At 50.1% G+C, this 21742-nt stretch overlaps 2 protein-coding genes across 6 annotated transcripts; both read right to left on the reverse strand.

Annotated features, from left to right (window-relative positions):
• Positions 1–980: 980 nt before the first annotated feature.
• RAB29 (RAB29, member RAS oncogene family) lies at positions 981–5150 on the reverse strand. Of its 2 annotated transcripts, XM_015885365.2 has the most exons (5): positions 5002–5149; positions 4778–4849; positions 4143–4324; positions 3796–3917; positions 981–3467 (listed from the first exon to the last, which is right to left on the reverse strand). In XM_015885365.2, exons 1-5 carry the CDS (start codon positions 5123–5125, stop codon positions 3350–3352), a joined length of 618 nt encoding a protein of 205 aa, XP_015740851.1. In that variant the 5' UTR covers positions 5126–5149; the 3' UTR covers positions 981–3349. The 2 variants fall into 2 exon arrangements, with proteins under 2 accessions (XP_015740851.1, XP_015740853.1); XM_015885367.1 differs by lacking the exon at positions 4778–4849 and having other exon boundaries at positions 5002–5150.
• A 468-nt stretch (positions 5151–5618) lies between these two features.
• SLC41A1 (solute carrier family 41 member 1) lies at positions 5619–21274 on the reverse strand. 4 transcript variants are annotated; one of them, XM_015885291.2, is made up of 11 exons: positions 20873–21274; positions 19244–20289; positions 14677–14784; positions 11613–11684; positions 11225–11369; positions 10979–11125; positions 10304–10451; positions 9848–9927; positions 9176–9310; positions 8401–8549; positions 5619–7991 (listed from the first exon to the last, which is right to left on the reverse strand). In XM_015885291.2, the coding sequence occupies exons 2-11, from the start codon at positions 19619–19621 to the stop codon at positions 7806–7808; spliced, it is 1548 nt and encodes a 515-aa protein (XP_015740777.1). In that variant the 5' UTR covers positions 19622–20289; positions 20873–21274; the 3' UTR covers positions 5619–7805. The 4 variants fall into 4 exon arrangements, with proteins under 4 accessions (XP_015740777.1, XP_015740775.1, XP_015740773.1 ...); XM_015885289.2 differs by lacking the exon at positions 20873–21274 and adding an exon at positions 20633–20852; XM_015885287.2 differs by lacking the exon at positions 20873–21274 and adding an exon at positions 20623–20852.
• Positions 21275–21742: the final 468 nt, after the last annotated feature.

A 21742-nucleotide genomic window follows, 5' to 3' on the forward strand; every position in this document is an offset into this window, starting at 1 on the left:
TAATGAGGCCCTCGGTCCTACAACAAGGCCCGGCTCTTCAGCTTAAAGCCCCTCGGTTAGAGCAGGGAACGGCCTTTGTCATGTAAGTGTGCCCTGGGGCCTCACACTGAGGGATCTAACGTGAGGGAACCGCAAACACAACCCTGAGGGGATTCGGGGTTGGAAAAGGAGCTGCTTTGTGCTGTGGTGAAATAGGATATATCTACATTGCATTATATGGTGGGGTTGGAAGGTTGTGAGGGCCTCCATCCAAGCATTGCTAACGTGGCAGCTCCTGGAGCAGCTGGAGGTGTTTGGTTGTACACTCAGCACTTCAGATCCAGCTTTCACTTAATGCTAAGAGTCTTTAGAATCATTTAATTCCTTGTATGAGCTTCGTTTGCCCCCTTTACAATGATCAGTTCATACGTGCCCAGTCCATCGTACACTGAAGGGACTCAGCTCCTCAGATCCAGCTTTCACTTAATGCTAAGAGTCCTTAGAATCATTTAATTCCTTGCATGAGCTTCATTTGCCCCCTTTGCAATCATCCCTGATCGGTTCATATGTGCCCCGTCCATCGTGGGAGTCAATACTCATGAAAATCAAGCTGATCAGGGAAAGAAAGAGGGGCATTCAGAGCTCACTGTGTGAGCTAATGAGCCAGAAGGAGCAAGGCCTATTAACAAACAGCCACATCAAGGGATTCTTTTCTTCCTCCTCTTAGCTGGATGTATTGGATTAAAACCCACTATGACAGCCTGGCAGATGTGAAAGTTTGGCGTGCTTATGTCCCACTTGTAGGTCAATAACACGACGGTAATGAAGACAACGAGATTTTCCAGAGAAAAAAGATCTAATCTGTTTTGCTGGCAACACAGGGCAGTCCACACTGGTTGCTTTATAACACCTCCTGTTCTTGGCAGCAAAACTGTTTCTGTTTTGATCTCACGAACCCATTTCTTAGGACTCTTGAGACAGGAAAACAACGTCTACACCAGCAATGTCAAACTCTTTTATGTCAGACCTTTGCTATATTGCATTCATTTACAGTTTGATAGGGAGAAAACCTCCCAGCAGTTTCTTCTCTTTGTATAAACATGATAATACTGCAGTGTTACAGTAAGGAGAACCCTGTTCTCAAATACTTCTGCATAACTACAAGCTGTTTTAAAACCAAAACTCAATTTTGACCTCATTGATTCTATTCCAGTATACATTTCTATGTGGATCCACAGATTGCAGTCATCAACATATTAAATATGTAACTAAATGTCTCTTTTGAGACCTGTGACCATAGATTTAAAGAGTTAAGCAACGAGAAACACGTGGAATAGAGTGAAATAGGCATGGATTGCCTGGAATTACATAGAGTACAATGTCAAAGCAGGCACTGCAGGAAGGAAAAACCAAAGATCATTTTCAAAGCAGGTGGAACAGCAGAACAGAAATAAGAAAATCAGAAGAGATCTTCCTTCGGCTTTTCCTTGTTTCTAAGAGGCACTTAGGGAAAATCAAGAGGTCCGGATACTAAAAAGGCACTGGTACGTATCCAAGTGATGTACAGAAAGTATGGCCATGGAAAGTACAGGCCATGGAAACCACAGCTGTGCAGTTCTTGCTCAGTTCCAAGCTTTCGTGGCTGCATTAGTTGGTCCTGGGCAGGGACCTCCACTGCAAGCCTCATCCCCTTCACCTGTATGGGCAGGTCTAACTCCTGGCCTTTGCTCAATTAGACAGCAATCAATAAATAATACACAAGTCTTTACAGTTTCATGACAGATCCTTCTAAAAATCAGACCCTTTTTTCTCTTTTCCCTGCCATGTTTAGGAATTAAAACACAACAAGACAGTTCAATTTTGCTCCTAACCACCCCTACACACTTCGTGTGTTTCTCCAGTTAACCCGAAGGCACAGGGAAAGGTATATTTAAGTGCTTATAAGGCTGAATTTGGCAATATTTACACAACAGAATCTTAGCCTGGATATTTGGAACATAACATAGGCCGAGGTTTTGTAGCCCTTCCTCACAGCTTATCTTTCTCAACCCCAGATAACAAAAGGCAATCAGTTCTTGTTCTTACTCTGCATCCACAGATGATGGATGTTCTTAAGGGAAAGTTTTTCTGCCTTTTAATCTTTTGGCACACAGAGATGTAAACTATGAGAGAAAACATCATTGAAGAGCACTTGTTTAAACCCTAACCTCAACACAGGCAGGACACAACTCTATAGCACAGCAGGATGATGACAAGAGCCCACAGTGCTGCATAACTGCAGCCTTCCAGACTGGCCTTCCTTATAGCTCCTCCAAGATAACTCTAATGTGTTCTTACAGTTTGTGGTTGGCAAGAGCCATTCATAGCTAGGCACACCTGGGGGATACATTAGGAAAAGCAGGCACAAAAAAAGCAGCTGGGGAGCAGATTTCTTCATTTCCTTTTGCCCTGCAAAGTCTTTGCTTGCCCCTTAAAGCACTAAACCAGCAGTGGGCTTCCAGCACCAAAGCCTGCCACCAAAGTCACTGCACTGTAATGGTGGGAAGGTGATGCAGCAGCAATTGCAAAGCTTAGTGAGATGGTAGGACGCAGGGTGTGCTAAAAGTGAAAGGAACTGTTGTTCTGGCACACAAAGGAGTTTACAACCCATTCCTCATTCAGCTCCCAGTGTCCTAATAAAGCAGCAGTGGAAGAGAACACATGGGATTGTGCTAGACAGAGGGTAAGAGTGAAGGAACAGAAGGCAACTGGGCAACGCTGACAACTCCGCAGTCAGCACACACATGATTTAGGGCTGTGCTCCATCTCAGATCCACACCTTAAGGACATGGGATGACAGTGCTGAGATGTGTTGGTCTCCAGCAACAGGCAGACAGAGGTGTAAAGTTCCAGAGCACAAAATGAAGGGTTTGCTGTAATCTCACCCCAGGAACCCACAGGAGCAGAGAGAACGATTCAACTTCATGCGCATCAAATGAGGGTTACTGCAGCACTCTGGAATGGTTGCCTCTGTGGATCAGGTGCAGGTCTTGGGGGATAAAAGGTACCAAAGGTGCAACAGCATTAAAAATACACGTTCCACGTCCTTCACCCTGCATGACACAGGCTGTCATATAGGAGAAGATGAAGAAAAGTGCTCAGTGTTTTAAAAGATGAATCCCAGCCATGTGCTTGAGCACAGACTGTGCCGTGCTCCCACTGCTGCTGTGCTGGAAGAAAGAGGGCTCCTTTCCTCACTCTTTCCATTCCTCCTTCCAAGCCATTGCAGCAATGCTTAGTGAGTATGAATGTAAAGAGAGGACAGTTCACTATCTTTGAAAACAGACAAAAAAAGGGGTAGAAAACAGAAGCAGATGGAGCAGTCAGTGCATCAGCAGCACGCCCAGCCCGGCGGGGACGTCTCTTTGATATTAATATAATCCCCCCTCCAGGAAGAAGCAGAACTTCCATCACCAGTGGATGAGGACATCATCTTCTCAATCAGGACTCTGGAAGACAAATAGATGTGAATTAGGGCATTGGAGCACAGAGAAGAACAAAACAAAACAGAACAACAACAGAACCAAAGCAACAACTCCTGGTTGGACACAAAACTCCAGAGCTTTAAGGAGCAGAGGATCAGCTTCCTGGGTACAAGCTGCTTGACCAAGGGCAGCACAGCGTCTGACCTCTCTGAATTCAGTTTCCCTTCAGGAGATTCACTTGCATGTTATTGCTGCTATCTGTTACTTGATGACAGCATCTCCCCTTACCTCAGCCAGCACTGTCTGAAGGAGGGAATTAACTCTTGCAGTGTGCCCCAATTGCTGTTCCTACCTCATAGACTCGTTAATGTTCTTGTTCTCCTTGACGGATGTTTCCACCCAACCAGAAAAGCCATTTTCTTTGCTGAAACGATCCACTTCTTCTCTTGTCACTGCCCACGGGGAAAGGTCACACTGTAAAACAGGAGTCAGCCAGGTGAGGCTCAACCTTTCCATTCCCAAGCTGGGAGGGGAACTGTTGGGCAGTGTTGGGCAGTAGGAGGAGAGCTTTGAATCTCCTCAATCCCAACCTGACACAGAGCTCTCAGGGCAAGGTTCTTCTGGAGGTGTTCAAGGCCATGTTGGATGGGGCCCTGGGCTGGTATTCAGTGTGAGGTTGGTGGCCCTGTCTGTGCTCACCTTGTTGGCCAGCAGCAGGCACGGCACAGGGCTCCCATCTGGAAGCGTCAGCTTGCTGTCCAAGTCCTGCTTCCACTTCTGGCTGTTGCTGAAGGTGCTGACATTGGTGACATCAAACATGATGATACAGGCTGATGCCTCCCTGTAGTACAGCCGGGTCATGGATGTGAAGCGTTCCTGCCCTTCAGGATCAAAAAAAAGACAAAAATCCCCATTTTTAAGTTCCCATTTTTAAGACTTACTCAACCAAATAAGTGCCCACAGCAGGACTTTGCTTCCTCAGCTCCAAACTCCATTTAGGAAACAGAGGTGCACCATAATGAGAAAGCATTTATGCAGCCCCCACTGAGCACTGCATGGGGTGAGGGATTCTGCTTTATCTTCCCAAATATCTTTTCAGGACCCTTTGATTTTTAATGCACTTCTCAGCACTGAAACTGAAATCTGCTTCTTTGCTGCAATCCCTTCCCTGCAAACTTCTCCTTCCTGTTTTCTTTATGAAGATCCCAGACACCCAAACCCAAAGCCCTGCATCCCAACCTGCTCTGCACCCTAAAATCCCACCCATCCCAACACATGGATGGATGGAGCCTCATCCCCACCTGGATGCACTTTAGGGCTCTATATGAACATACCTGCAATGTCCCACAGCTGAAGCCGCACCGTCTCCGACTCAGACCACTGGACCACCTTCAGTGCAAAGTCCACTGTGAACCCCCATAGGAAAAGAAACTCCTTTAAGGATTAAATCATCAGAACCCCCCCCCCCCCCAACTCTTTACAGCTTCATTTACATCCACGTTACACAAGGAACCACCGAGCTCACCCATCCCAACCCCCCCCTCAAGGCTGTGCTCACCTCCCACAGTAGATTTGTAGTGCCGGTTGAAGCTGTCGTTGGCGTAGCGCTGCACCAGCGATGTTTTACCCACCGTAGCATCCCCGACCACCAGCACTTTAAACATTCGGTCCCTCTGCCCCATCTTTCTATCCCCCCCCCCCCCAAAACCCACCCCCTCCTCCCTCCCCCCACCCTCGGGTGCAGCGATCACGTGATGGTCAGGCGGAACAGCGCAGTTCCGGAGCTTGTTGGGGCGGGGAAAGATCGGAATAGAACGGAATGGGGTGGAATAGAACGGGACAGAACGGAATGGGATGGAATAGAACGGGACAGAATGGAATAGAGCCGCATGGAACAGAACGGGAGACGACAGGATAGAATAGAACGGGATAGAATAGCACAGAATGGAACGGCACAGAGGGCATCCCACCAAGCCTGCCCTACTGTCTAACCACCCCCATAGGACAGCCCTTATTGCTTCCTGACCCCCCCATACACAGCTCTATGCTGCTCCCATTCAGTCCATAGGAGCACAGAACCAACCCCCCCCCTCCCCCCCCCAGGGCTGTTATCAGTGCTGCAAAACTGTGTGCTTCTAAGCTGCTCCTGAGATGGAAGAAAGAAGGGCACCCAAGTCCGCATAAATAAATGTCATCTTTATTTAAGGAAATATAATTTATCAGCAGTTGACATCCGTCAATCCAGTTACAGTAGCTATAAATAATTAAGACAAGTCTTTGCTTTGTTTTTTCTTTAATACAAAGAGAGCTCAACCCGGCGTTTCTCATTTGCAGTCAGCTGTAAGGTGGGCTGTGCAACCGAGTGCAAGTGATGGGTAAAGCTTTTGGCTGTCCATGTGCTGAGATGCTAAATGAGATCCTGCCCCATCCCATTCACCCCACAGCACCTCAGCACCCATAGGAGACCATGGGAGATCCTCCCTCTGACACCACTGCTTTCTCAGGGAACCAAACCCTGGCATCACAGCACAGAGCAGTAATGGCACGGCCATACACAAACATGGCAGCAGAAGGAAATCTCACATCCCACCCCTCAGCATCAGGCAGGGATAGGAGGTGAGAGCAGAGGATGCTGGAGGAGCCCCCAGGCTCAGACTTCTTGCTTTGGGGTATGAGTTTGGTTGGTTGTTCTGATGTTTTGGTTTTCCTTTGTGTTTTCGTGCAGAGCTGTGGCTGAATCAGACCTGCGAGCAGCCAAAGTCAACTACAGGAGACAGAAGGAGGGTCAGAGCTACTGCCACTAAGGGGACAGCACAGAGATGGAGAGGGGGAAGGCGAGCCTCACATCAGCAAGGTGAGGAGGGGAGCATTGCCTCTTTGTGCCAGAAATGCTGAAGGTAACCTAAGGGAGGAACTGAAGCCATTCAAGACAGAAGAAGAAAAGCAGCAGCCTGTAGGTGACCCCAGATCCTGCAGCTCTCAGGTGATGGCCCTGGATCTGCAGGCAAAGAGGAAATGCAGCAGCACAAAAGGCACAGGGCTGCAGTGTGAGCTCTGGTCCTTTAAGGGCATCTCCCTGTGCTTTGGGCACTGCAGCACCAAAACTGGGTCCCATGGGACACTATGATCCCCACCCCTACCAACATTAGGAGCTCTCTCCCATGCATGCAGTTTGCATCAGAGCCTGCTGAGCACATCATTGAGTGAAGCTTCCAAGTCAATAAGACTCGCTTAAATAAACTGTGCTCAGCTCACTGAATTGATTTATATCCAAATGGGAAAAGTAAAAAGCTCTGACAGCACCCAGGAAGGTGATTGTATTACAAACGCCTCAGTCACACAACCAGAACTGGTTTTCTCTCATTATGCTGCTGCATGAGAATCCCCCCGGGGAGCACAGGTGGAGGAACGGCAGGTTTTCCTGGCCACCTCCCAGCTGGGCAACACAAAAAGCAGGAGGGAAACAAGGCTCACAGTGCTCAGCCCCTCTGCTGGCATGCTGGGCTGTCACCAACCCCAGGCTGCAAGTGCAGCTTGAAGCAAGCAGGGTGCTCTGCTGAGAGCCACATAGAGTGCTGCGCTGACAGTGCATGGCTGCACAAGTCAGGCTGTGCTGCTGACCTGTTTTCCTGCTTCCTCCTACGCATACAGGGAAAGCCAAAGGCTGAACACAGATGGCATCTTCTAAGAGACAGCAGCAGCAATGATGCTCCCGAGTTTCATACTCAGCAAGGGAAGGTACTGAGCAGCTCCTGCCCAGCTGCAGCTGGAAGCAATCCTGAATGCACAAAAGTGGATCAACTCTGGACCAGAGAGCTGCATGTTTTGGGAGCAAAGCACAGGTGAGGGGGTGCAGGGAGAAAACACGAGGGAGGAGGGTCACAGGACAGAGAAAACAGGAGATCCCCATGTCCTCACCCACAAGGCTGCACTTTGCTAGCAGGTGCCCTCTCAGCAACATCCATCTTAACTTCATCTCCAGCATTTAAAACGCTTATGAAGCGAACAAAGCAGCCCTTCACCTCCAGAAGCTGGGACAGGGGGGGCTCCTGTGTGCTCCATCGACTGATGGGCAGCTCCCCTGGAACACTGGTCAGACAACTGCTAGGAAATTGCACTTAGTGATTGTCTCATTACACTCCCGCGTCCTTCCTAAAACTAGATTTATTTTCTGTACAAACTTGGCTTGAAATAGAAACCACATAAAATTCCCATTGAAAATAATGAGAATCCTGTATCAAAGATGAAGTCTCGTGAGAGACAGGGTAAGGGATGGGGGGAGGAAGGGGAGCAAGAGTGGAAGAAAAACAATCATGACAAAAATGAATGGAAGAGAGCAGAGAGGAGGGGTGGCAGGGAGAGCTAATCCCCCACATCGGAGTCCCGGTCACCAATAAGCCATAGGACATGAAAGCTGAGAGCAAGGAGACCTGTTCCAATCAGGTCGCCCAGCGCTGTCAAGTAAGGGATGGAGAAGTTGTCAGGATCGAGGTCCCTGCCCCACATCCAGTGCACCATCCAGTCAGCGATGTACAGCAGAATGAGAACCTGGGAGGGAGGCAGAAAAGAGCCACATCAGCCACAGCCCCAACCTCTGCCATCCCTCTCCTCATGCAGTACCTCTGCAGCCCCTCCTTCCCTTCAATGCATCCCCAGCACGTTCAAGCATAAAGGCTCAGTGCACTGATACCCAAACACCAGCAAGTCTATATTTTTCATCTCCATCTTAAGATCTAACAAGAACAAACTCAGAGATATGGGGCAAAAGAGAGGACTCAGAAGCACAGAGGACTCTTAGGAAGGGTCAGCAACATCTTTATCCCAGGGATAAAGAGCAGCTGAAGCCACCAGAGCGCAATGTTCCCCCCACCTCCTTCATATCAGTGCTGTGGATGGCATGGCAGCATCCCTTACTGCAGCCTGAGCAGTTGCAGCCCCTGGAGGGGCCTCAGCTCACCTGGAGGAGTGCAGCCGTCATATAGAAAACAATGAAAATGGGGGTGAGCGTAGTGTGTCCACCTTGCATGGAGCTGATGGTGTAAAGGAAAACCAGGTGTCCAGGCACGACTAGAAGGAAGAGCACACGAGCAGAGCGGGAATTCACATCTGTTGGGAAACAAATGTGGAGTTCAGGAATCAGTGGGATTGGAACACAGCAACTGTGCAGCCTACTTACAGCTGGGGGCACCTCGGATCTCAGAAGGCCAGAACCAAGGCTATGGAGTATCAAACCTCCCCCAGGCAGCCTGGAATATGACCACCTCTCCACACACTATGTAGGAATGCAGGTTCGGCTGTTCACTGCTACAAATAACAGGGCTAAGAAGCATTTGCAAGTTAATTTTCTCTAATTGTAGCTCTATAGGCCCAGCAGACCCTCAACATTTGAGCAGCTTCAAGGCAGGTTTAGGTATCCTGAACATCTGGAAAAGATTTGCTGGGTGAAGGAATTACAGCATTACACACTTAGGGCACAGAACTTGGGCAACGTGCTTTCCTAATCCAGCAGGGATGTGTCCTCTTTGCATATCAGCTTTGCTAAAGGTCCACTGGTCTCTAGAGGGCAGGGCAGGCCAAAAGAGCAGGCATCCACGAGCTGACAGCTGCCTCTGAGCCTCAGCCACCATTTCCTGTGACAGTGCTCCAGTGACGGCCTCAGCCGAGCTCAGCCAGCCATTTGCAGCAACTGCTGCTTGCAGAACTCAATACATTCCAAGCCTTAATTTGAGTACCTGAGCTGAAGAAAGTGCTGCAAGGGCTGGGGCATTTGCGAGGGGTTGTTTCAGGGCTCTCTCCAGGCATCCCACTCATGTGCAGGTAAGTGGAGATGCGACTCGCCTGCACTGCCACCAGGTTGCCACCCACACCTGCAGATAAGGAGAGCACAATAAGGGAAGTTTAAAGCTGCTGGTTTTTGCCTGAAGCACAAGGAAACTCTGAACTTGCCAACCCATAGATGAGCTGCTGCAGAATTAGCTCAATTTATTGCAAGGCTGAGAATGAGTGCAAACAGAACTCCCTTGGTTCATTAGGCAGAATGGAGGTCAAAGCTTCATTCCAGAACAAACCAAAGATTTCCCGACTTGAGTTGCAAACCCAGATCTTTATGTTACCAAGAGCTGCAGGGCTCGTATCTTGGATCAGGGGTCTTCCATGAGCCAGAAGGAAGTGGATAACAAACAGCTCTTGTTGTGGCTCCGATTTGGAGTTTCTCTCATGCAATGGCCTCCCCTAAACCTGTTACCCTCTCCTGAAGGGGCTGGCACCAGGAGGTGCTGCTGTAAAGGTTGGGTTTGATCTCATCTCACTGGTGCTCTAGCAGAATTAGCCTCCTTAACCTTCCTACACTGAGGCAGAGGCCAAGAACCATCAGAGCTGCAACATCACCATGGAAAAGAACTCACCATTAATAACAGGGGTGAAGACAGCCATCCCAGCAAAGTTCGGATCTGAGACCGTCCTGTCCAAAATTAAACCCCCAACGCTGCAGAGAGAAGAATGAAGAGGTCAGTGCTGAAAGCCCATCGGGCAGCACACACAGAGCACTGCAAGTCCTCCCTGCTGCAGCGTGTGCACTGGGTGATGTATCCACCCACTAACGCGTGCAATAACCACGTGCTGAGGCCTTGGATTCCAGCAGTCAGGTGCTCAATGCCCCTGGGCCTCAATCCCAGTGTCTTTGACTGGAAAACACAACGTGACCTCCAGTTTCCTGGCAGAGGCCGCTGTGGAAGGAGAAGTTTGAATCGCCATTTTCTTTTGGAATCTGTCAAGCGTGAAAAGGTTGGAAGGGCTGGGGGGAAAAAAGGTGAGTTTTGTGTCTGTGTTTCAAGGAGAAGAACTCTTGCACACCTTCCTACCTGCTAATTGCCATTGCAATAATGACTGGCTCCCAGCCAGAGTACAGCACCTCCCGAGTCGCTGCGTTCTTCTTGGCAATGATGATCCAGATGGGCAGCAGGGCTATGAAGAAGGCACACACCAAAGGATTCACGTATGCTTTGCTCCCTGAGGGGGAAATAAGCAAAGGCAACAGGTCAAGGACACATCCTGCAGCAGAGAGCTGTGATGCTACTTCAGCTGAGCTCACCAGCCCTGCCAGCAGAGAGCTGCCATCCCCAGAGTCAGAAACATACAAACAAGACCCAACATTTCCTCCTGATGCACCTGCTGAATGAAACCTCTTTAGTTTCCCAACTGCTCCTTCCTACTTCCCACTCCTGGGCAAGACCTCCCAGAGCTGCTTCACCTTTGAGTGAACCTGGCTGAGTCACATCCTCTGCATCCCAGCCACCAGGGAGGAGGAAATCCATAGCACACAGCTGCAGCTCTGCACTGAGGACCCCCAGCTGGTGCTGACAGTATAAAAGACTACAACCAAAGCTGCCTTCCCCCATTGTTTTAGCCACTACCAAGCTCCTAGCACTTGGAAGCCCCAAGAGGATTAAGGGTAAAGGAACAGGGTGAAACACAAGGGAAATGCTGCAGCAGACACAAGGACCAGGGAGAGACAAAAGCCTTTTGTTGCTGCTCACCCAGCTCTTTGTACAAGCCCCAGCTGATTCCTGAAAGCAGAGCCAGGGTGATGAGATCCCCCAGACTGGCAGCAATTGGTGTGGCTACGTTATCAGGATTGATTCCCATCTTCCTGGATCCAATGATGACTCCAATCATGATCATGCCTACAGCAAAATAAAAGAGGAAGAAATTAGGATGAAGGCAAGGAGAGCCCAGCATGTCAGGAAGAGGTGCATGAAGAATGTACATGATAGATATCCTACCCAGGACAAGGGAAGCAATGAAAGCAGTAGCCACGCTGCTGGCACAGAGCAGGACAGCATGGTCAAGGCTGAAGTGCCCATCTGGAATCCATCCAAATATCACTGCTGCAATCGAGGCCAGGAAGCCAACCACGGTAGCCTGAACCTGAAAATGAAAGTGAGATGAACACCAAGAAGACTGAGGCAAAATGGTACATGAAGTTCAACCTTCAAGGCAAACTGCAATGGTAATGTGACCATGGGATAATAAGGTGCCATTTGTTTCCCCCTTAGACATGCAATACCGACAGTCAATACCCAAGAAAAGACATTCAAGCCTTCTGACACCTCTTCAAGTTGGACTTCAACAACTACTAACATCCCCATGTTTTTTTTCCCATTTTCTTACCTGTATCAGTGCCATGTTCCCTGTTATCATCTTCCAGAGCTCTTTGGGTGTGTCCATTTGGCCAATATTAGCCTGCAAGAAGACATCACAGCATCATTAGAACCTTAAAAGATGGATGGCTTTGCTCTTCCAACAGTTAGCCTGGCTTTATAGCCCAGCACACCAAAGCTGTTCCCAGTTTGAGCTTCGATGCCCTGTCAACAGGAATGGGCTGACACTCCTATGCAGCAAAAGCAGAGCAGGATAGAAGGAATTTTGAAGGGAGCAATAGGAATTCTGATGAAAATCCAGTAAAAGCAACAAGATACACTTTGCCCTCACACAGAGCCACACACTGCTGCTTGAATCCACTTCAGTGGTGATGAAGCCAAGTCTGGCCCAGGCCCAGCTGGGTCACAATGCCCCTCATTTTAGCCAGCCAGGAGGGAAACAGGGGTTGCATAGATCCCAGGTCAGCTATCAGTGCCCCCAGCTCTGACACGGGGCAAGGCCAGAGCAGCACCACGTGGGCACAAGGAGCTGGCAGCAGGAACTACAGCTGGGGATAAAAGTTGAGTAAACAAGGCTAATGCCACGTGGAGACCTACTGAGTAGCAGGAAGCAGCCATGGCACACGGGTCATCTGGCATCGCTACGGGAGATGCTAATCAGAATAACCAGAACAGAAGGAAAGCTGCTTGAATTTCTTGGCATACAATCCAAACAAAACCCAGCAGAATCCCTGCAGGTTGCAGCTTATGGAGAACACAGGAGATCTGCTCTCCCCAACACCTTCTGGTATTCACAGTTGGAAAGGACAGGCAGAGAGATGGTGCCTGCATGCAATCTTGTAACATTCTAAGCTGATGAATGTGAGGGAGAAACAAGTTTGTCACTATGAAATCATAAGGGAAAGGCTTAAGGAATATGAAGTAGTTGCATGATGGAGTCACTGGCTGAAAGTGTCAGACTTCTAACAAACAATAGAGCAGCAATTCCTGCCTCTCAGGTTTCTTTCCTGGTCCACACAAAGAAAGAAATCTATGATCAGCCAACCTTCACACTTCTCATTGCATCTACACTTCAGAGAGCTGCCAGGCCACGTCCACCAGCTCTGAGACATGCCCATCTCCAGGGTGAATTCTTCTGCTTGGTTTAAGGGGAGGGAAAGAGAGAATGGAGAAAAACAGTCTTGGCTGTAGAGCTGCACCCACCACATCCAGCAGAGGAATTTGAGCTCCATACGAAGCCTGACCTTAACATTCCTGCCACATGGCAATTAGGTTGGGATTAACATAACCTAGCTGTAGTCAATGGCAACAGGATGTTAATCCTTTGACTTAATGGGAGAGTTTTACTTCTTAATTGTGGAAGGGACTTTCTGAGGTGACTTAATGCAGCACTAATTAGAAACCCACAATCTGAGAAATCCTTCCAGACTGTTTTCCTGCAGAGCGAGCACGAGAATGGCATCGTGAAGCGCTGCCCAAAGGAGAGCCCACTCCCCATGGGAAAGAAGGGAGAACTAAAGAGGCTGTCAGACCCCATCATGCATTGATACAAGGGAGTGGTGTGCCAGGCTGGGAGACTTGCACATAGGCAGCACAGCCTTCGTTCCTGTTGGGGTGAAGGACTCACCCTGATCAGTCCATGCTCAAAGCGTGCTCTGAAAGCTGGCCAAGTCAAGGCCAAGAGGGAGAATGGCCTGTGTTTGGGTCAGCGAGGATTCTGACATGATCTGAACAATAGGGAATGAATAAAACAAAGGGATTTGTTTCTGAGAATGAAGAAGCAAACAAAGCTCAGCCTGCCACAGGCTGAAGTGCTCAGCCTGACCCTGCAAGCCCCTGTGCAGGAGCACAGCAGCTTTGTTCTCTCCAGTAACACCTGGACAGAAGACATCAGCACCAAGGGAAGCTGTGCCCAGGTGGAGGTGGTCCCTGGCAGTGCTGGGGCCAAGCCAAGGGTAATTCATGCCCAGGTGCCACTGGTTCAGTGAGTTAGAAGGTACTGAGAGCAAAGAGGCACAGCTGGCATCAACCCACTGCTTCAGATGGAAGAAAGAGGAGCCAGAGCAGTGAGCATACAGAGAATTTTTCAGCTCTTCTCTATGCTTTCTCCTGCAGCAACCAGGAAGAGGAAAGGGAGCACAACAAGCAGCAATTCTGCTAGCTGTGCTTGCTGCTGCTATCCAGACAGACAATTCTCCATCTGCAATGCCAAGGCTGAGCCCAGGCTCTCACTGCAAGGGCTCTCTTCCAGCACTACCCAGCTCAGAAACAGTAAACACTCAGCAGCAGGTAGCTAACACCTTGTAGATGTAAGATTTAAAGCTATACGCTCACCACAGGACCCACAGCAACATCAGGCTGTCACTTGCTGTCACTTTCAAGTAGATGCTTTACAGATAAAGGAGTATTACTGTCCCTGTTAAGATGCCTCTCTCCAGCGCTGCTCAGCTACAGGGAGACTGCTGTGCTACAGAAACATTTAAACACAAAGCAATTCATTTACAGCTGGACTAAGACACTGTTCTGAGGAGCTAACAGAGCCTGTCTCCATTTCTCACAAGGAGCTCAGTGTTACGTGGGAATCAAACTGAGTTCTAGCAAGAAAAACGCCCTGCCATTCCTCTCCATTAACTTGAATAGGCTGTCAATCCACCTGACAACTCTCTGCAAGCTCTCTTCTATCTCACCCTTTGCTGTACAACCCTCTGCAGGCTCTCACCTCCCAGCCCTGTTGAACCTGGCTTGTTTTGGCCTGCTCTGTGTGCTCTGGTTGCATGCCTACACCCAGCTTCCTTGTAAATGAAACCAGATCCAAGCACTCCAGGTATTAAACTGCCAGAGCCCTTTTGTGCACCGTACCTCCAGGTTCACGAGCAGTTCTGATGAGGAAGTGAACTGTCAGCAAAGCTTAAGGGCTACAGAGCCTTTAAATCTGATCAGTCAAATGGGATGGAAACACCTGGCTAGAAAGTTCAACTCCAGCCTCTGCTTTAGGTGGTCACTGCATTTATCACATCCCTTCCTGCCCCCCAGAAAACAAACATCCTGCTCCTCAGCATGTCCTGGATACTCACAGCTGTTGACAGGCGAGATGCCAGAGTCATCTCCAGGTTCCCCTTCAGGCCCAGTAGTGCAGGCACCAAGATGAAAACCTCAGTCACATATTTGAAGACATCCCAGTGCTGCAAGATGGAAACAAAAAAAGACCCCCCAAGGTTAGAAACCTTTACTTTGTATTGAGAACCTCCTTTGCACTCTGGCACTGCCTGTGTGTAGCCCTGGGTGGATGACTCAGTTTCACTTCCAGTTCTGGTGCCACACTTTCTAGCAGTGTTACTGCTTCTGCCATTTACATAGTAGTGACCACATGGTTCCTGCTGAGCTTACAAACAGGATCTCAGCCTGCAACTTGCTGTTCAAAATCCCCTAAAGCTTAACTGCTGACAAAACACGCACATAGAGGCCAAGAACACGGAGAGAGGAAGAAGCCTTGCCCAACACACTCCAGTTTTGGCAGAATCCAGTACTGAAGTCTGCCCAGAGGCATTCCCCATAGAGCTTCTTCCAAACACCCCTCAGGGCACAGCACTGCTGCTACTCCCTGATGCTGCAGTGGCTCACCGCTGTCTCTGCTCCCACTTCTGCTGCAGAGAACCATACAGTCTTTAAGATGCTTTCCAACCTGAGGCATTGTAGGATCAGAGTAACTGCAGGGTATGCAGTCTTATAGGAGAGCAACTGGCTTCCCAAAGATAACCATCCCCAAAAACTCACAACCTCATTAAAAGAAATAATAATGCAGGAGGTGCAAACCTCACTGCTTGATTCCCTGCTCTCATGAGTGTTTTGTGAGAAGACTGTGTCCAAAATAACCCCTGCTCCCCACGCTGGTATCCTCCTCAGAGGAAGCTGATGGAATGGTGTGTTCAGAAGCTGCCTCCTGTGCTGAGCTCGTTGGCAGCTGCAGTTTCCTTCCTGCTCTGTTACCTGCACTGGACTCTGTCTCCTCAGCTCCCCCTTTGGCAGGGAGGCTGAGAACCCAAAGGGATGTGGAATTCCTTCTAGGACAAGGAACACTATCAGCCAACACCTCACAGCAAATAAAGCTCACTACCTGCATGACTAACACCTTCCTGTTGGGAAAGACTTCAGTTATTCTTGTTTATTATTCCATCCTTTGTGATGCTTGTCTCCAGCACTGGGACACTAAGAGCCAACAAGCTCCAGCTTCCTGCCAGGTCCTTTCCAATACCACGTTCAAGCTGCAAGCACTGCAAGAACAGTCTGAGAGCGAAGTGTGATCACAGGAGGCTGCTAAACACTTGAGAAGGATGAACTGGAACCATTTCTCCTTAAAGGGAAAACTGCTTCCCAGTCACTCAAAAAGCAGAACATTTGACAGCTCAGTGAGATGAGCCAACAATGTTCCTATTCCATTCCAGGGATGGATGGAAGCTGCTCAGCTGTTTCAGGCACATCTCAGAGCCCCCCACTGTCTGAGGACAGCAGGTTCCAGACACTCACCTCCTCCTGAAGCAAATTCTCTCCCATCTGCAGTGATGGGCAGTGCCCAAGGAAACCCTGCAGCCTCTGAACTGCTTGCACACAACAAGCCTGAGCCCCAGAGACCTCCAGCCCACAGCCAGAAGTGCCCTAAAAGCTACATCACTGCACAGCCATCCCAGCCAGCAGTGCAGTGGGATCCTTCCCTTACAGCACCCACCACTGAACAGGGGAGAGAGAATCAGTCTGAAAGACTTCCTTTGGCACAGCAGCACACCAGGCTGTGCTTCCTTTAAGGTCACACCTAGGAACAGTGAGCTCTGCTTTCTTCAGCCTATTTTTAGGCAGGCCTGGCAGTCATCACAATTATTTTGCAACTCGCTCTAACTGGCAAATCCTTTACTACAACTTCCCTGGGCAGTACCTAGAATTTAATCAGCTCCCACATCCCAGCAGGATGAGCTGGGTGTCACCAGGATCACTTCACCAAAGGAACACTGTCGTTAGTCTGACCACAGGCTGGAAGTGCTGTGCAACAGCTTCCTGGCTCCTCCTTCCTCCAAGGAGACCATAGAAGCACGATAGGGTCAGGCAATAACCAATACAGGGCTGCAGCCCTCTGCACCTCATCCCATTGCCAGCCATGCACATTAACCTGTACAAGAGGCTGCACTGCAAACCATGCCAGGAGCTGCCATAACTGGGTAAGACAGAAGTGTTCCTGGGGAAAGGGAAAAAAGCCATCTTCAGGGAAGGAAAACAAGAAGATTTCTGCAGACATCAGCAGCTCGCTCGCTGCAAAGTGCAGGACCTGTGGGCTCCTGCCAACTCGCTTAATATAAGATGTTATACAACACTGGTCTACAGGCACTTTGTATGTCTCAAAGGCCTTCTGGCTCCTGCAGAGCTCGGCCTTATAGGAGAGGCACTTCACACACCCCATAAGGGGAGCAGACAGCACAGCCCACATGGGTTGCCTTACTTCACCCCACCAGCATCAGGCCCAGGTGGTGTTTTGCTGTTCTTCCAGGCTTGCTGTGTTTCAGAGGCTTTGCACCTGCAGGTATCAGACACTTCCAGGACAACAGCTGCTTTTCTGCCTCTGCTGTGTTCTGTTGCTGTGTTGGGGGGGTTAAGACATGCAGCAGCATCATGGGGTGGGTCGGAGCAGGATGGTGACTCAGGACAGCTCAGAGGGCAGGAAATGCTGTGGAGGCAGCAGGTCGGAGCTATCACTGCCTCAGCACATTGCATCTTGGTTCTCCCAATGCCCCAAAGAGACAAACATTGGCAGGACAGCTTGAACCCCATGATCAGCAGATGCATGAGGAGCCCTGCAAAACTCTTCCAGGATCACCCTCTCAATCACAGCACTCAGAGGACAACAGCACAGCAATGAAAAGTGAGCCCAGACCTGGATGAAAGAGTGAAGCTCAACATTCCCCACTGCACCTGAGGGGGATGTTAACACCTGAGGTGGTTAAATAGGGAATGAGCAGACTCCCTCCTCCATATCCAATCCCATCCAAAGCATCTCCAGGGAACAGGCAAGTCTGGAAAACAACAATCAAGGCTCTGCAGGGAGATGGGACTGTGCCAACAGTTCCTTGCTGTATACAGAAAAGCAGGTGGCACACATGTAGGTCTCCAAACCCAAAGGGAGCAGAAACAAATTAATAGGGACACATTAATGGGACAGCGTGGCCAGAGCTGCTTGTTTTCACACTGGGGAGACCAATTACAGCTGGCTGATTACTCCATTTGTCTCAAGTGGAGGAAATTGAGTGCATGGATCCCTCCATCCATCACAAATCATGGCTACATCCAAAGCAATGGGGCTCCTGCCCACCCCCAGCAGCTTGCTGTCTCCTTCCCCCAAGGCTCTGAGAAGCCAGTTCTCAAGACCAGCTCCCCAAACTCTGCAGGAAGGCAAGCTTAGAGAGCATGTTTCCCTCCCCCCATTTCCACCCTATGGCATTTAATCCCAAGGCTAAAGGGAGTTAAAGGAGTTGGCAGGACACGCTGCGTAGCTACATGCTGAGCTGCTGTGGAACAGAGGAATTATGAAGCTTTATTTCTAATGGCTGTAAATAAAAGGCAGGAGAGCACAGTGGAATGCCACAGTATCCCACCCTGGCCCTCCCCTCCCCACTCAGGAGGGCTGTTCCTCTTCCAGGAAGGACCTGGGGCTGCATTCAAAGCCCTGGTGCAGGAAATTGCCAGAAGATCCAAACATGAGCTTAGAGGGGACTTTGCAAACAACATCGTGCTTGAATATTCTCTCTCTTCAAGTAATCAATTAATATTGTTACTTCCTGTTCTGAGGCACAATTCATAACCTCCCCCAGCAGGTTGCATAGGGAGAAAGTGTAAGGATGTAAGGATGACCAGCATGCTGTGGCATGCAGGAAATTGCCATAGGGGCAATCTAGCTAAGCAGACCTGCTGGCACTCAGCTCAGGTGCAGATAAACATCGCTGCCATCAATACACACACACACAAGTGACTGATATTAGACTTTTTGTGTCAACACCATCAAACTGAGAGATTTTGGTTGACTGCAGCTCCAACGTGGCTACACGTGAATCAGCTCCACGCAGCTGTCAGAAGGAATCTTCCTGTTAGCTCAGTTGCTCTTGGGTTGCTTCAAGCACATGAGAAGGCAGAGCAGGGTCACTCAGCCTGAGCAAGCACCCACTGCAGAGGGGGATCATTAACCCAGCTGGCACCAGCCCAGTGTGCTGAAACAGTACAGCAAACATCACAGGCTGTAACAGGAAACAGGACCCAGGGAACTGCAGAGCAGGGCTGGGATGATGGTCATCATCATCAGGGGATGATTACCACATTATTCCCAGCAGGAATGTGCCTCAGTTCCCAGATAAGTCCTTTGGCTGCATGTTTGGCAGCCACGACCTTGTCCTAAGAGCTGGAGCAGGGCAGCAGGAGTGTAAGGGTGACCAAAGAACCACTGAGGTCTGCCTCTACCCCAACTGCCATGCAATGAAACACAACTCTTCCCTTTGTAGCTGCTATCTGCCAAACTAGCATTACAATTCAAATAGCCCCTAACTTAGGATCAAGCCTACAGAGATGGGGTTCAGAGCCCAGCACCACACAAGGGAGGGTCAGTCTTACCTGCACAATGTCCAGCACCATTCCAGCAGCGACCGTCCCAAATCCTGCCAGGAGGAAGGGAAAGAGGACTTGCAGCCCAATGGAAAAGGAGGTTTCCTTGAGCGGTGATGCTGGCTCAGGGCCTCTGTCTGTACTGGTGTCATCGCTTTCGTTGCTCTGGCTGCCATTTTCCAGCAAGGCATCTTCTTCTCGCACACCTTTAGCATTAGCACGGGACTCCAGCACCACCACTTCCACCCCGACACCATCAGGTCCCAAGAAACTGGAGGGTTCCACCAGCTGCCCCCGGTCCGGACTGACAAGGCAGTCCATGGGCACAGCGGGCAGCACAGCCCCATTGGCCTGGTGGGTCTCCTTCTGCTCCTGCTTCGAAGACATGCTGCACAGAGGTTTATTCTGAACCTCAGCTTGATGGGCCTACAGCCAGCAGCTGTTCCAGAAGAGACCTTCTGCCAGGAGCTTACACAAATGGCCTTTCCGGCATCTAGAGGCCACCTCTCCCAGCCCTGCTCTCCTGCCTTTGAGTGCAGAGACTGCTCCAGCAGCAGAGATCCCCATCAAGCAACGTCCAGGAATGGAGGACACCAACAGCAGAGCCAACAGAGAACACAGCGGTTAACTGGGAGCTACAGCAAGTTCTTCCTTATCCTCCTTCCCTCCAGGTTACACAGCCACCAAGGCAGGATCCGAGCGTCTCCTCTTTGATGTGTGAGGCTTCAGCACATCTTTTTCCAGTCCTTACTCCCAGGGCTTTATACTTTCTCCAGTGGCACTTTTCCTTTGCAGAACTGGAGGCTGACAGCTCCCTGCAGGCGTCTGCTCCCTTTCTTGCCTCCTTGCTGCTCCCTGCCAAGCTGCCAGCACCACCAATGAGCTCCAAGTGTCACCACCGTCCTCTCCCAGAAGAATTTCTCACCTTACAGCGCGAGGCACAGAGAGTTCTTATTTAAAGTAACAGCAGCACCCAGTTAAGGTTACTCACAGAGGCTGCGGGGAAAGGGCTGGCATTTAGACTTAACGCTGCTCTCCAAACAGCCGGCATTCACCTGAAACACATAGAAGGGAACACAGGAATTGGAACACGGGGATTGGAACACGGGAATTCTTTGGCTCTCGCAGCACAACGCCTCATTCATCCCGCAGCATCAACGCGACACGTCAACAAACCTCCTCGCTCTCGCTCCCTCCGCCCCTCCCAGCTGCGATACCGGAGGGCCGAGAACGCTCCACGCGGAGCCCCCCATTCGTAATACCGCAGTCGTTTCCCCACGCGGGACTCACGCAGCCCCCGCTCCCACAGCCCCCTCGGCCACCTCCCACCCTACAGCACGGGATCCCACCGCCTGCAGCTCATGGGGCTGCTCAGCCCATCGCCTCACCGCTCCGCACCGGCCAACGCGAGCACCCCGCAGCCCGTAGCCGTGCCCATGCGCGGCGGGGAGGAGCGAGCTGCCCACGCACCGAGACGAAGCTCCGCCCCATCCCTATAATACACACGGAGGTGACATCGATACTCCACGCTGCAGCTGGGATGGCAGCCCCAAATCCTGCCTCCAGCCCCAGCCTCCATCCTCCTGTATCCAAATAAACCCGGTCTGCAAAGCTCTGCCTTCATCTTTCCTTCCTGACCTGGAAAATGCGCATCTCACCCAAAGGGAACCACTCGTCTTCCAACCCCCATAAAAACAACGTGCATCAAAATGTGACCTTGTTGATTAGCAGCCCGGCCAGCTGCACGCTCAGGAAGTGGAAGCGTGAAGACAAAAGCGACATGAGACAAGAGAACAGAAATAGATAACATCCCCAACAGCTACAGAGATCAGAAAGGCAGAGGATGAAAGGGCAGGAAATGGCTTTCCAATTACAGGGGAGCAGGTACCAAAGGCAACAAATGCTTGGAAAGGAAAGGATTTACCACTGAGCTATGCTGGATGATGGAACTTTGTGCCCATGTGATGTGAGCTCAGCACTAACACAGCACAGTCCAGCTCTGGACATGCACACAAGAAGGTCCAGCAAAAGAAAGTGGTTTGGTTAAAATCAGTCAAAAACAAAAAGCTGTTGTATAATCTGAGTGTTAAGTTCAGACCCTCTGCTCCCTGTTCTGGCTTTGCTGCAGTCTGTCCCACATCCAAACTCACACTAAATAGGTTATGGATGACGACTTACCCCTGCAGATGTCAGACCTGAGCATGTTCATGATATCAGACAACACTGGAAGCTGACCCTAATCTGGCTCTGATCTGAAATACAGCTTGTGGCATTTTGCTTGACCAGCCTGGAAACAAACAGACCCATCCCCATCCTTATTCTGAAGGATTAAATCACATCTCTCAACTGCACTCAGGTGTCACCCACGTGCTGCGTCCGCTGCAACAAACACAAGTCAACCCTCAGCCAGGAACATCCTGAGGGCTTCAGTCATGGGAGAGCAGCTGGTAGAGGGGAGCTGGAAGGTCCTGGCTTCCCGTGCTCCAGGGCAGAGGTTCCTGTGTCACA

This window comes from Coturnix japonica, chromosome 26 (assembly GCF_001577835.2).
Source record: "Coturnix japonica isolate 7356 chromosome 26, Coturnix japonica 2.1, whole genome shotgun sequence".
NCBI lineage: Eukaryota > Metazoa > Chordata > Aves > Galliformes > Phasianidae > Coturnix > Coturnix japonica.

Excerpts from the sequence above, each read along its gene's own strand:
- RAB29 (XM_015885365.2), bottom strand. The coding sequence starts at position 5,125 with ATGGGGCAGAGGGACCGAATGTTTAAAGTGCTGGTGGTCGGGGATGCT. Across the intron at positions 3,918-4,142 it reads GCCTGCTGCTGGCCAACAAG|TGTGACCTTTCCCCGTGGGC; the intron begins GTGAGCACAGAC and ends CCTGTTTTACAG. Across the intron at positions 3,468-3,795 it reads AACATTAACGAGTCTATGAG|AGTCCTGATTGAGAAGATGA; the intron begins GTAGGAACAGCA and ends TTTGTCTTCCAG.
- SLC41A1 (XM_015885291.2), bottom strand. The coding sequence starts at position 19,621 with ATGTCTTCGAAGCAGGAGCAGAAGGAGACCCACCAGGCCAATGGGGCT. Across the intron at positions 9,928-10,303 it reads ATTGCAATGGCAATTAGCAG|CGTTGGGGGTTTAATTTTGG; the intron begins GTAGGAAGGTGT and ends TTCTCTCTGCAG. Across the intron at positions 8,550-9,175 it reads CAGCACTTTCTTCAGCTCAG|ATGTGAATTCCCGCTCTGCT; the intron begins GTACTCAAATTA and ends GTTTCCCAACAG.